Here is a 14708-nt window from a genome sequence, read left to right as displayed (position 1 = left end):
AAGTCCTTCTGATCTAGGTAGATTTGCCCACAATCAATACTTGATTCATCAAACTGAATATAAAAGGTTGGTCTTTATTGATGAACTAGTGTCTGGTTAATCACTACAGTGGGTGTATTCATTGGCTCCCTCTCAGGAAAATAAAGGCTTGAGAACATGTGAATTAGCTAACATGGTGAAACACTTCTTACTCTTGATGTGACTATATGAAAGATTTCATGGAGGCCTATATCCAGCACATTTTAGAGATGGGATCCATAGTTTTATCCCCAATGATTCTGTGTCCAGATATTGGGGTAAGAGGATTTCTGACTGAATAATACTGACTGAAGAGCACAGAAGACTGTGTAGACTGATGCTATGTCTACCTCAAGTGAATGCTGGACATTGTGGCTTTGGATTTTCACTGAGCTTATAGATCAGGTTTGTTCTTGATTTGCTAAAAACCTTGTCTAAAAAATATCTATGTGATAGAACCTGGACTTGACCTGCTTTCAGTATAACCTGGTAGTGAGGTTGTGGGAAAGAAGCTCTCTCTTAGAATTTTAAACTTCTTGGATGGCTACTATTATCTAACCAAGAGAAAAGAAGTTTTGCCCAACTTGGCTTTTATCATTTTTTTAGAAGTATGCCATGAAGTCTTTAATATCATAAATTATTTCAGAGTTTTTTAGAAAAAAGCAGATATATATTTTGTGATTAATAAAACCATACTCTGAATATTTGTTTCCAAAATATTTGTTTTCTGCAAAACAGTAGGACCAAAAAGAGTTTACATGGTTCAAAAAAAGTCACATACTTCAGGGTACAAAGGTAATTCTTCACAAACAAATAGTATTTCAGTGACATATGAACATCCTGGTTGAAATTACATAAAGATATTAGAAGGCAATGACCCTTTATGAAAAAGTGAAATATAATGAAGTGAGTTATCACTGAATTTTATAAATGTATTTTAAGAGATACAAGAAATTGCATTTGATTCTTTACTTTGCTTCTAGCAGTTGAATCTATAGCTTAAAGATTTGGATACCTCATACTTTAAATAATGAATTATTTCAGCTTCTTTCTATTCCAACTCAAAAGAAATACTCAGTAGTTTGACAACTCAGTCTGTTATGTTTCAACAAGCAGTTCAGAGAAAGACCCCAGTATGACACTTAAATACTATTCTAGACATCAGCACCAAATAGCAGTTTACACACAAACTAGCCATGACAACTCTCAGAGGCAGTACCAAATAACTTGTTCATCAAGAAATCTCTCATGTGTTTCCATTTTTCCAAATGAAGAATATTAAAGCATCAATCAAAACTGAGCAAGGAAGTCAAAGATTGAAATCTGATCAATTATAAAATGGCCATAGCAGCAGTGGGGTCCTACACACAACCTAAATAAAAAACTGTAGCCACTGATCAATATATTATCTTTTAAAAATGTAATAGGATCAGTGAAGTAGGATTAATTATTTAAGTCAGCACATGCTAAAATATGTGATTATTTTCCAAACTTGGTGTTGTTAAAAATGACTAAAAATAATTCTAGTCACAAATCTATAGTGAATTGTTCTAGGCTTGCAGCATCATCTACTCAGATGGCAGTAAAGCAAAATTAACATAGCATAAGAGAAAACCAGTACTTTCTCTCATTTTCTTCATCATTACCACCACCTGCCAAACACTCCTCCCCATAAACATCTATAACTGTAGCAGCAAAAGTTAGCATAGGCTCTCTGGAACAGAACTGCTAATGATCCTAAAACCACATGAAATCTACTCCGAAGTTAATTACCTGGGGAGACTGTTTTTTTCAGAGCCCATACCAGCCATTCTTTATAATCAGAAAAGAAAAGTAAAACTAGATTTGTCTTATCCTGCCTTTGGTGTTCATAATATTTGCAAATACCAAAAAGACATATCTATCAAAAAACAAGGACATTGAAAAGCTGGAAAGGCAAAGTGGGCAAAAATCATGTAATTTCTAGAGACTGGTTTCTGAATATTATTACCATTTAGACCTAACACAATATGGTAGTCATCACTGGCTGCATAAAGCTGCTGAGTAAGATGTATTGTAAGTATAAAATACACATCAGATTCCAAAGACCTAAAAATTATTACAAAAAATTGTATTATCACCTAAAAAAATTAATTATATGTTGAAATGGTCATCTGTTGGATATATGGAGTTAAATATATTATTAAAATTAAATATATTATTAAAGTAATTTCTTTTGCTTTTTTAAGGTGGCTAATAAAAATATAATGATATATGTAACTTGCATTTGTGGTTTCCATTATATTTCTATTGGACAGGAATAATTTAGACAGCAATCATTGTAATATGTAGTAAACCTTGCAAAAAAAATCTACCATTTAAACATTTGGCTTAGCACTTGTAAAAACTTTGCCATAGATCATGAAACAGCTTTAAAAGCACATTTCCTACTGCATATCAGGAAATTTTCCATATTCTACTGAGTGTTTAGAGTGTAAACAATGACAGCAAAGGGCTCTTGGGTGGATAAACAAAAAACAAAAAAACTTCAACTATGGGCTTAAGCTAACACTAGCTTGATTTTTTCATGTTCCCAGCCCAATAAGTAACTATACTTCAGAGGAAAAGCTCTGTTTTCCTACCTGGAGTTTCAAGGACAAAGAATTATAAATAGGTATTAACAAGTAAATGAGCATTTCTAAGGGATCTGAAGCCCTGCCCAGGTAAACAGCCAAAAAGATAAGGATGAGAGGAGTAATTTAGTAATTCTTTAGGGTTTACAGTTCCATTTTTTTCTCCATCTCTCCTTCCTTCCCTTAACTTTTCTTCTCCTTCCCAGCTTGTACTGATGTTTACACTCACTTTCTCCCCTGTTGGTTATTTCTTTCTTTTCTCCTAATTCCATCTGGCATCTTCCTCACCTTTGATCTTTCTCCTTTCTTCTTGTTTTTCCTTTTCATATTCCCTTTCTTATTTATTTATTTTAATTCGAGTTATAGTTCTAAATAGGAAAAAAAAAACCCTAAATATTTAAATACATGAAAGTGCCTTTTCACTTCCACAGGGCCCTTTATTGGGTTGTTAATTGTTTTTGTTTTGTCCTTCAGGGTTAGTGACTCCAGACTCGAAAGCTCTCCCTGTACTAGACCCATACAGTTCAAGAAGAAATCCTACTAGGATCACCTAAGCAACATACTAGGCCGACCTACCCAGACCCAAAATCAGATTCTTTGGATTCTTTGGGTGGGAATCAGCAGTTTTAGGAGAGGAGATTAGCAAAATAGACTATCCATAATCCTTAACATATATACATGTCCTACAAATATCTATTCTATCAAAAAAGACATGCTGAAAAGCCCATTAGAGTTATTTTTTTTTTTAATGACAGCTTCTAAAAAAGTTCAATTATTGGCTTTAGCACTTGACAATAAAATAGTTGAAAAAAAGAACAGGCCTTGGTTAATCAACAAATGTTATCAAAGCAATGTTTACCAGAATTCTTTAAGATTGAGATTGGGGTAAATTAAACAATGCTAGTATGGGTTTCTTGCAATGCATTCAAGAGTAGTTTAGTAAAGGAGCTGACAGTTATTTCTGGGGGAAAAATTATCATTCAAGTCAGATTGTGTAAATAGGACCTATACTTTTACATTCTGCTGAAAATAACTGTTCAGCTAAAGAACTGCAATGTTGGTTAAGTATCAGTGCTTTCTGGTTAAGTAAAACTTTCTGAAAAACATAAAATCTAGTGTTGCTTTTACCTAATACTCTCTACAATAATTGCAATAGACAATTTTGAGATAGATGTTCATGTTCTATGGTATACTTATAAGCATTTTATAGTTGACTTTTAGGAATCAGTGTGTTAATAAAATAGACCAAAACAGGGGCAATTCTATTTACAATTAGGATAATGAATCAAAATTTGTGCTTTTGATGTTCCAAGGCTTTGAACTCACAGAGCTTTGATATAATATTTAACAAACATATTTTTACTATTATAAACAGCCTCTCAATCCCCAGGAAATAAAGCCCAGGGAATGTATTTCTAGTCTAGATTAGGCAATACTTTTATTTAGTAAGCAATGAAATAATTTTGTTTTTAATAATTATTTTTGTCAGAAGCTCTCCATTTTATCTAGAATGTTTAGATTTTCAATAATCAACCTTATGTCAAAACATAAACAAACATATAGAATCAGAATAATTACCAGTCATACCTTATTATGTGTCTGAGTCTGTCCAACCAATATGAGGATGTTGGATGAGATGATAGACAGGCAGAAGTTAATTAGAATTATAGACCTCTCAGAGCGTATGTACCTAGCCAGAGAGAGAGAGAGAGAGAAAGAGAGAAAGTGTCCAACTTTAAAATCAGCAGAAAGATGAAGAATTATGAATTATGCAAATTGGTGAAATTCATCTAGAAAAGGAAACACTAAAATATATCCTTCATAGAATAAAATATATGAAAAAAGTTTTTTAAAATAAAGATTATTCTTAGAAACCCAATTTTATAGTGACATGGCATGTCCTAGAGTCCTTTAGAATAATTTTCCTTCTTTAGACGTTAGTATGGACAACATGGCATTTCCAATAGAGTCTAAGTTGTACATGTTAAAATTATAATTTTTTTTACTAAAAATATAACATTTCCTGGAAATATATCAATTACTATAATTATCATTATGTATATGTATATATAATATGCTTATTATCATATAAAATCAATAGAAAATCTGAGAACCAAAAGGAAAACATCCCAAACAGATTCTCAAGTATCCCTTTGATTACTAGAAAGCAGCCATTACTTTCATGATTAAGAACACTCATCTACCATTTCACACACTCAAATATTTTTATGTAGTCTTCTACTCTTTATAAATTTTTCTTTTCCTGCTTAATAAAATAATAAAACAAAACAAACAAAAGATTTAATCTCGGTCTCTAAAAACTAGTTCAATTCACAAATGATAATTTACCATTAGGCTGGAAAATTACTTGGAGTCTGCCATATTTTATCCTTATGAATAAGTGGTTATATACAGTCTGTTATATAATTTTTACCAAGAATGTAAGCCATAGAGAAAACTGCTCAGAATCAAATGTTCTACCAGCTGTTTACCCTGAAAGGGTAATAGTTATTTTGCTTTGTTGTACCCTATGGTAAATTACTGAGTGACAGTAACAAAAAGACATACTTGTACTTGCTCTGTCTTTGAGACTGTTCAATTTGTATTAGAACATGGAATCACTCTCCACAGCAGGCGTGGGATTTCCTGTGCAGTGTCAGATGGGGGTGCCAGAGATCTGGAGGCACTCTTTGGAAAGTAAAATCTATCAAAGTTCTTTCTCTATCTCTGTCTTTGAGGAATATTTAGGCAGAAGCCCCACATTCCATCATATATTTCAGAAGAGAAAGCAAAATGAAAACAGAAGTAACAATAAAATACAAAAAGCAATTTTTTAGTATAAAAATTTTCCTTTCTTCATAAAACAAACTCAAGTAGGAATAACCTAGGACAATTCTCAATACAAGATGCCCTCAAGAGTTGCTTAACCTTGTCCCTGCATCATCAGTATCTAAAAATGCAATAAACCACACACTGGGAAGGAAGCTAAAGACATCATCAAATATTAAGTTGTTTCTTCTTTTGTGAGTGGGAGATGTAGCATATTAAGTTTAAGGGCTGCACAAAATTGACCCTTTATATGATGTTAATGGCTTTCATGACAGCATAAGCACACAGATGACATTATTACAAGGGTTTCAGTGATATCATTTTGCTCTGTAAATAGGAAAGTCATGGTGATCAAAGACCCAGACTGATCACCTTGAAGAGTCTTTAGATGTTTCTGTTATTCATTAATATTGAGTCACATTATTGCCTTAAAAATTTCTATAAAATGTCTCAACTTCCAAAACTTTTTATAAACATACTTGGGGGTTTTAAAGAAAATTTGTAAATGCATCATCTCAATACACAGGTTAAAAAGATATGCTCAGGTGTTCTTGGATGTAATAATATAACTCTACAGAACATATTTATAAATGAAGAGAACATAAGTTAGTGTATTAACTTTTTGATGAGCATTTCTAATGAAAAGGGACATCAACAATTTTTAAAATACTACCTGATATATAAAATAATTTTAATGTTCATACATCTTAAAAATTATTAGAAAATTTAAAAATTTATACTTTTTAATTAGAAAAAAATGGCAGTAGTATCCTAACCTGAGTATTACCATATAGTAATACCATACATAATTGATAAGGTATATTTAATGTTTATAAAAATCACTAAATTTGTCATGCTACAAGATTCACTTAATTTATGAATCTTGAAACTTCTATAAATCTATTAGTCTTATTTCAATAGTTCTATTTGTAGACAGTGAGTTGATTAGCCACTAAATGTTAGAAATCAAAATTTATGTTGTTTCTTGTACTCTCTTCTAAATTTCTCAATCTCACATTAAGTTTAATACATCTTTTCAGGTGTTTGAGTAATTCTTAGGAAACTAAAACATGATTTCTCTGGATTTTCTGGATTAAAGAAAACATTATTATGGACTAATTAATCTTGTGCTTCCTTATATATCATTTATACTGGAAGTGGTTTTGTAGTGTTTCCCTATGTATTGAGAGGTGAAAAGAAGGTGGAATTGGTAACTGAACCCTGAGTACTGAGAAATGGAACTTAGTTCTAAATACTTCAGTGAGAATGAATTATGATCCTGTTGTGACTACCTACTGTCCTGGCCCTAAACACTGCTTCATTTTCTGAAAAGTACGATTTAGGCAATTGTGGGAGACAAAGGTGTCTTTTTCCCAGCCTTTGTCCATTTTGCTCTTGTATTACCAGGGCAATGTCTGCTTAACTCACGCCTGAAACCTGGGTTCTGTTGTCTACAATGCCATGCCCAGACCATTTCATGGGACTGGCCATATTTTATCAGATTGTCTCACTCAGTCAGTGTTTTACTACCAGATAACTGCTCCACAGGAAGGCAGAACCACTATTATGTACTTGTGTCAATATATATTTCTGTTCGAGGCATGAAAGTTTTAATACCTCTGACAATTTAATATCCTGGACAATTAATCCTTATCCTCAAAAGAGTACAAAATATAATGGACAACAATTAGTTTTTTGAAAGGATGTTAAATTAAATGACATTTCATTATTAAATTATAATTACTTTTTCAACTGAATTGTTTTTAACTTAAGTAGCAGTAAACCACTAGGCCTAGCTACTTGTACAATTTTAATATCACAAGTTTTCAGGAAATAATATTTAATTATCTAGTTACTAATACAACAACCATTTTTGGAACATTTTAAAATAATCAAGATAGATATAAAAAGGCCTCACACTTAATATTTTTAAAATCCACTCAGCAATTTGGCCATTTGGTTATGTACTGTTTATTGGTACATGAACAGATATAATAAAATGTCTAAAATGCACAGGTCTAATTTTTATTAATAGAACAAATCTTAGAGAAATATTAAATTTCCATGTACTATCAAGTAGATGAAATTTCAAATACCATAGAACAAAGTTTTTCAATCACATACCCTTGTTTATGTATTTTTTACTTGTAGTCAATTTGCCAAAATTGACTTTTTGGAAACATTGAACCCAAGGAGTTTTCCTATAGCACTGTAGTATTAGTGTACTAATAATATAGAAGATGTACTCATTGTCTGGGATATAATGAAAGCATGTGTTTAAATTCTTAAGTTTAAAACTTAAAGCTTAAGAATTTGGAGATCATATTTCTACAACATAGAGATTACTTTGACTGTACCAATTAAACTTTCAAGCTCAATAGCAATTGAGATATATTGAAACGAACATAGACTTCAGTTGGGGTATTAAGCATACCATGTTTGAGAGTAAGCAACTTGTTGAAAGCTACCATCATTTGAATTGGGGAAAAAAAATGGGGCTGTTTATTTTCTCATCATAGGCAAATACAGACAAGAAATTTAGGTAAGAACTTGATAATAATAATAATAATAATAATAATAATAATAATGCTTATTTATTATGGCTCAATCTCTGCAATTTTAACTCTGCTCTAAAAATACTTCTTTTAGTAAATTAAAAAGGAGACATAATGAGGATCATGTTGCCAGGTTTAATCTGAGTAGCAGGACATTCCATTGCAAATGCATTAATTGATTACATACCTCCATAATGCTGCATAGACAACTGCGAGTGTGATCAAGGCCAAGCAAGAAAGGCCACTGCCCACTATTAGGGTAACTGAAGGTGTACCAGAGGATTCCATGATCTGTAAATTAAATAAAAAACAAAAAAAAAAGGAGGGATCATTTTTAAATAAATGAAAATAACTTTTAAACTCAGCAAAACTATCCTATTCTACTCAAAAACAGCCAACAGAATTGTTATAGTTACCAGATCATTACCCAGTAGCCACTCTGTTCAAATATTCTCAACCTCTACAATGACTAATTCTAACTCCCCCCTCTCTCCCACTGTGAAGTAATAAAGGCCTGAGTTTTAAATGCTTGATTATGGCATACTACCCACTATAGTTTTCTACAATAAATAACTGAAACTAAAACTTGGTGAATATTCACATGTTAAGTTTTCTCTAGCTTAAATTTGAAGCAGCATTCATTTTTCTTCAACAATTATAGGTCAGTTATTTCACAGTATGTTTTTGGGTAAAATTTACATTGATGTTCTCATTTATAACTCAGTGCTACCCCAATCTGGTACCTAGATATTGAAAATTGTTCAAACTTTCTGACTTTTGACAACTTTGTTCTAAGTCAAGTAGTCTCTTATTTAATTTCACTTGCTTGGCCTCTAGGGATATAGAAGAAAATCAAATTTCAAAATCAAGACCTTAAAACATATTTAGTGGGTTTTTTTCTATTAACAAAATATGCAGAGATGATTTTCATAATGTCAGTAACAGTCCCTGAAATACATGACCTTGACAAATAAGCCTTATATATTTTAAGACATGTATAAAGATTATAGACAGTCACTGATTTGAGAGGTTTCTTTCTTTAGATACTAACAGGATATTAACTAGTGAAATCTGTTGTTTTTCTTATTTTTAATATTGGAAGTTTGAAGAAATACACTTTAAGATCAAGAGTATTCCAAACCTTAGGTGTGCATATTAAATTATATTATATATTTTTGTCATCAAAATAAGTAAGAAGAGTGAGGCATATTTAGGCCAAATTTAGACAGAAAGTCACATTAATCTAAGTAATTATTTTTCAATATTTCGATTTTTGAAATAATTCTTCAAACTACATTTTATGAGGGTATTATTTTTCTTTTAGACAGTTTATGCAGCTGTCTATTTCAGAAACTAGTTTTTTTACAAGCCTATACACTTTTAAGGAATGATTTTACAGTTTCAGGCAGTCCATGCTTCCATGAAAACTTCATTTGTTTTTTAAAAATAAATATCCAAGGACACCCCCAGAAAACCTGTACTGAAAATACCCAATGCAGATATGCAATATGTTTGGCTTATAGTGTCCGGGGTCTTCATTCTATTACCAACAGTATTCTCACAAATTCCCCAGACCAGCTTTTCAGTTCTAAAATAAAGGTTAAGTTGGCAATTATTTTTATTTGAAAGTTTGCAGCATATTAGTAATATGATGGAGTACATCCTCAAAACTATACTGCACAAATTTCAAGTTAGAAGACATAAAATTGAGTAGAATTCATTTTACCAAGCTACTGTAGCTAAGGAGGAGACGAACCCAATTTTGCCACCCTGCAACATTTTCCATTTCCCCTTTTAAAATGCAGTTCCCTAGAGAAACACTCGCCACAATGTCCCTGCCTTTGCATTAAAGCCTTGTTTTCCCTTTGTTACTTACTATTTCTCTAGGTTGCTGAGCCAAAATGGCGAAGGTAGAGAGACGATCACATAAGCATTTCGTATGGGATGCATCGGTAAGCACAGTTTTACATCCCTGGGTGGACCACGTTCCCAAAGACTCGTTCCTGCAAAGGGGGGGTGGGGGAAGATCGGGATAAATACGCCTGACGGCCAAATCCGTAAAGAAGAAAATGCAGTTTAATTGAGAGAATCGTCTACTGTAATTCCCGTTGAGGAAAAAAAAATCTACTTGTTGTTGAACAGAACGTAATTTAGATGCATCTCCAGTAATGCAAAGCAAGAGTGTGTGGAAAAAGCAAGCAGGAGGAGGGTGCAGCGTGCAAAAGAGCTGTCCAGCGCCGGAGGTGCTGAAATCGGGACTAGCTCTGTCCAGCTCTCTGCGAGGAACAGCAGCGGTGGTGGCAGCACGAGCAGCCGCCAGAGCGTTGGCAGCCACTTCCTATGCTCATCGGATCGTTTCAAACACTCAGAGTGTAAAGAGGCTTTTCAGATTTTCATACCAGCTCTGATTCTCATCCTGTATTTTTGGATCGTGAATGCTGGCTTTTAAAATGCGGCTTTCTCTGAAAAACCTGCCTAAAAGGTTATATAGCTTTGGTTGGGGGATAGGATCTTTTCCTCTGCTGGTTAGGGATTTTTTCCTCCCTTTAGAATTAGCTGCTGTGAAAATTTCACCCTGGAAACGGGAAGCAGCAGCAGCGGCATCAGCTGGTTACGACTCTCATTGCCTTTGCCTGGTATCCAGGGGAGGGGTAGGTTTCAGACATAGCTTCCCACTCCACACTTCATTCAGCCCAACACGCCTCTGAAGCCCTTGACATTTCTTCCCCTGACCTGCCTCTCTGTCCTAGAGTAGAAACATTAAGCTAACACCAAGTCTGCTAAAACACTGGAGAAATAACCCTACCCCAAAGTCCGGTAGGAAGGGGGAAAGCGGGCCTGCTTCAATTTTCCCTTTGGTATAGTCATTCAAAATTCTAAAGCATATGGTTTATTTCCCACCCCAGCAGAACAATAAAAATGGTATCAACCTACACTTTCTTAGTAGGGGGTAAGGTGGGGGGGGGGGGAGAACCCTTCCATCCCCAGCTGAGCTACTCTACAGGAAGAGGAAGAAAACAAAGCTAGAGAATTCAACCAATCAACTTTATTACCATTACTCATGTTATGTACTAAATGCACCAATTTTCACCTCCCCTCCCCCAGATATGGAAACTCTCTAACTAGAAAACCTGTGTATGTGTGTGCTTTAATTTCAAACCAAGTTATTATCTGTGTTAAAAATTACTCTAAAATCTGAAGCAAATAATAGATACTTTTGATAGGGTACTTTTGATTTCACCTACTCCATCCTTGAATGTCTAAAGCTATTGGGTTAAATATGTATGCAGCGTATTTCTGAGAGATTTCAATGAGAGGCTTTTCTGTGACAGTTGAACTTCCAAGTTGAGCTACAGAATATAATTCACACTATCCTTTTTGGTATCTAGAAGCAATGTTTTTAGTATTTGTGATTTTGCATCATTAATATTCATGACTCAAAATACTCTTAATTACAAATTCCTTTAAGAAGGAATACACTGCATTTGAGGAGGGCTACATAAAATATTTACCTAAGTTCAGCCAAATAATTGTAAGTATTACCAATTCAAAATTAGTAGTTCTCTTTTCTTTCTCATGATGTCATGTAGCCAGGACAACTTAAAAAATATATATCAGTTATACCTTCAACCAACTGCAACAGTATTAAATCCCTATTCTACCTAACCACAGTAGACCTTCAATTTATCTCGTTAGCTGTCTTTTATCTTCTTGAGACAAACAGTTAAGTCCAAATGAAAAACACTTATCTTAATTGATTAAAGTTTAAAGAAGAAAGATATAGTTAAGGGAATCTGACATGTTTTAAAACATAACATCTGCATTATTCATCCTAGATGGCAGCTCTACTTTAATGCTGTACCTGTGCTTTCAAGATGGAGTCTAGTACTTAAACTTTTCACATTATGAAGCTATGACAAATAAACCGAAGTATTAATAAGGAAAAACTTTACTGTAAATAAGACTTTGTATGAGGAAAAGTTATGTATTTATACACAGATAATGAAAGTTCGTTTACTCAAGAAAATGTTAGCATCCATAAACTTTGGTTGTCAGATATAAAGTCTATGTTCAACATACTGCTGCTAGACTCTGAAGATCATGTAAATTTCATATGACATCTTAAGAAAAGTAGGTCAATTTACTTTGCTTTGATTGTACAATGATTGCATTGCTGACCTAGCCCAGCCTTGGGCAAAACTGGAAAGTAAGTGACACCAGTCTCACCTCTCCCACCCCCCAAGCATGAAATGCTTCAAAGCTCACTGGGCTCCTCTTCATGTGAACCTTCCTGAGGGTACCTAGCCTATGTCCCTACCTTTCTTTGCAATTATTTTCCCTTTGTTGACTTTATCTAATTAAATTAATAAATAATAATATGAGTGACTGAGTATAATGTGCTCTTCCTGGTGTAAAACAAGGTATAAAACACAAAATAATGCATCTGATAGGAGAACATCAGAATTTGGGCTGAGAAGTAGACAAGATCTTGATAGGTCAAATGGTAACTACCAACTTCTATATTTGGTAGACGCTGAGCAATAAACATGATGCCATTCTCAACTATATTTTATATTGTTTCATAAAATAAAACCTTGGTATTTTAAAACCATATAAACTCTTATAAATTAGTTTTTAAATCACAAGCATACATGTCACTATTATTACAAAACTTATAGTATGTATCATCTGTATTTTCAAACATTTCATAGCTTATTCCTACTGTACAAAATTCTTTGAAAGCATGGTACATGTGTCTGATTGATTTCAGGGAGACCTAGTAATAAAGCAAACTGATATTTGGTAGAGCTAATGTGAAGCAAAATAGTTTCCCCAGTCTGCAAAGATCAAGATTTTCAAACATGTGGACTATTCCAGTACTCATATTATTCTTCCAATGTCATAGTTTTCCATGTTATGATTAATGGTTTTTCTGTGAATTATTTTTAGTTACTAAGTATAGGCTTTCATCAATAAGACAAACAAATACAATGAAATATGTATGAACAGTAAAGATATGAAAAGGAAAATGGACTGAGTGATGGTGTCAGAAGTGAACATAAAATGATGATACAGATATACATATTATACTGAAAATCACATTTCTTTTTCAAAATGTCTTTTCTGGGCATTAAAATTTATTTCAAATAGCTTTCCAAAATAACTAGGCCTGCAGAAATTCCATACAGCCAGCACATTCTTTGTTGGTTACACCTACATTCACCCATGTTAGCTGTTAGCTGTCATCTGTACCTCTTCTCCTTCTTCCTATTATTAGGCTGGCTAAAAGAAGAGTCTGCCTGTCCCAAGTATTCAAATGTACATACCCACAAGCACAGAATTCTGTGAAAATATAAGACACAAAATCCATTACTTTCTAGATTAATATTTGAGACCTTTCCCCAATTTCCTAACAATCTACCTGGTTTCTTTTTGGATCTGAGTATATCACTGGGTTTCTGATTTCCTTGGAGTTTCAAATAATGTAACATGTGACTATTCTTTAGTACTTAATATTACAGGAAAAATTATCTGTTCTGTGACAAGATTGTTTAGTAAAACCTGATAGCAAGAACTTAGCGACACATTTCAAAACTGTTATAAGAAATCAAACTTTTATCTTTTGAAGTATCAATACAGACGAGATCGGGCGCATTAGGGTGGTATGGCCATATCAATACAACTTTCATTTGAATCATTCTTTTATAAAACTATTCTGTTTCATAAAAAAATCAATGCATAAAGTATTTACTATGAATAAGTCATACTTTAGGCTTATTATCTCTTAGCATATTATAGTCCATTTATCCAAAATCAAAGTAGCAACAATGGCAATTCAAAAAAAAAAATTACACACAACCTCTGAGTACACTGTTCTTACAATGAATGTGTGCTGAAAGAAATTGTTTCCTTTCATAATGGTCATTAATATCTAAAAATTAGTTTAATCTATACTATTTTAATTTTTTTTAATTACTTTGAGAGAGAAGAGAGGGAGGAAAGAGAAAGAGGGGTGGGGGGGGGAAAGAGACCCAAGCAGACTCTGCACTGAAAGTGTCTCGGCACGGGACTTGTTCTCATGAACTGTGAGATCATGACCTGAGCAGACATCAAGAATGAGATGCTTAACTGGCTGAGCCACCTAGGTACCCCTATACTATTTTTAATGTATATGTACACACAAATAAATAATGTATATATGGCTTTTGGTGTAATTATTCCCATAAACAGAAAATTTTGGAGTACAAAGGAGAAAATATTTTCAATTTTGTGTTTAAACACAGGGTAATTTCTGCTTTTTAGGCCATTAAAAACTGAAAATATCATTATCTCTAGCAATTGTTACTATACTGAAACAATTAAATATAAAATTAGAAAGTTTTGTTAGAAGTAACCTTAGTGATCATCTAGCCCATTGGTTTTCTCCTCTTGATTCCATTAAAGTTACCTGGAGACCTTTAAAAATTAAGCCCTGAGGTGGGCCCTGGGCATTATTACTTTCCTAATGCTCCCCAAATAATTCAAGTGTGCAGCCAGGGTTGAGAATCACTGATTTATCCCAACCACTTAGTTTTATAGATAAGACAAGTGAAGTACAGTGAATTTAGAAAACTTGTTTTAAGTCAGAGAAGCAAAATTGGGTCTCTCACTTCCATTCTAGAGGTTTTCAATGCTAACTTTTAATTGCAATCTG

General features: G+C 33.3%; 1 protein-coding gene across 3 annotated transcripts in view; it reads right to left on the bottom strand.

Annotated features, from left to right (window-relative positions):
• Positions 1-14708, bottom strand: part of ADGRB3 (adhesion G protein-coupled receptor B3) — a 719614-nt gene that overhangs the window by 146769 nt on the left and 558137 nt on the right. For all 3 annotated transcript variants that reach the window (XM_029944937.1, XM_029944936.1, XM_029944938.1), the window contains exons 17-19: positions 9891-10017; positions 8202-8305; positions 4218-4320 (exon numbers count right to left, since the gene is read on the bottom strand). In XM_029944937.1, coding sequence (XP_029800797.1) covers positions 4218-4320; positions 8202-8305; positions 9891-10017 — 334 coding nt within the window. The remainder of the gene's footprint in view (positions 1-4217; positions 4321-8201; positions 8306-9890; positions 10018-14708) is intronic.

Source organism: Suricata suricatta, chromosome 7, assembly GCF_006229205.1.
Source record: "Suricata suricatta isolate VVHF042 chromosome 7, meerkat_22Aug2017_6uvM2_HiC, whole genome shotgun sequence".
Taxonomy (NCBI): domain Eukaryota; kingdom Metazoa; phylum Chordata; class Mammalia; order Carnivora; family Herpestidae; genus Suricata; species Suricata suricatta.
Note: the sequence above shows the minus strand (reverse complement) of the source record. Positions and strands in the feature narration are given on the sequence as shown.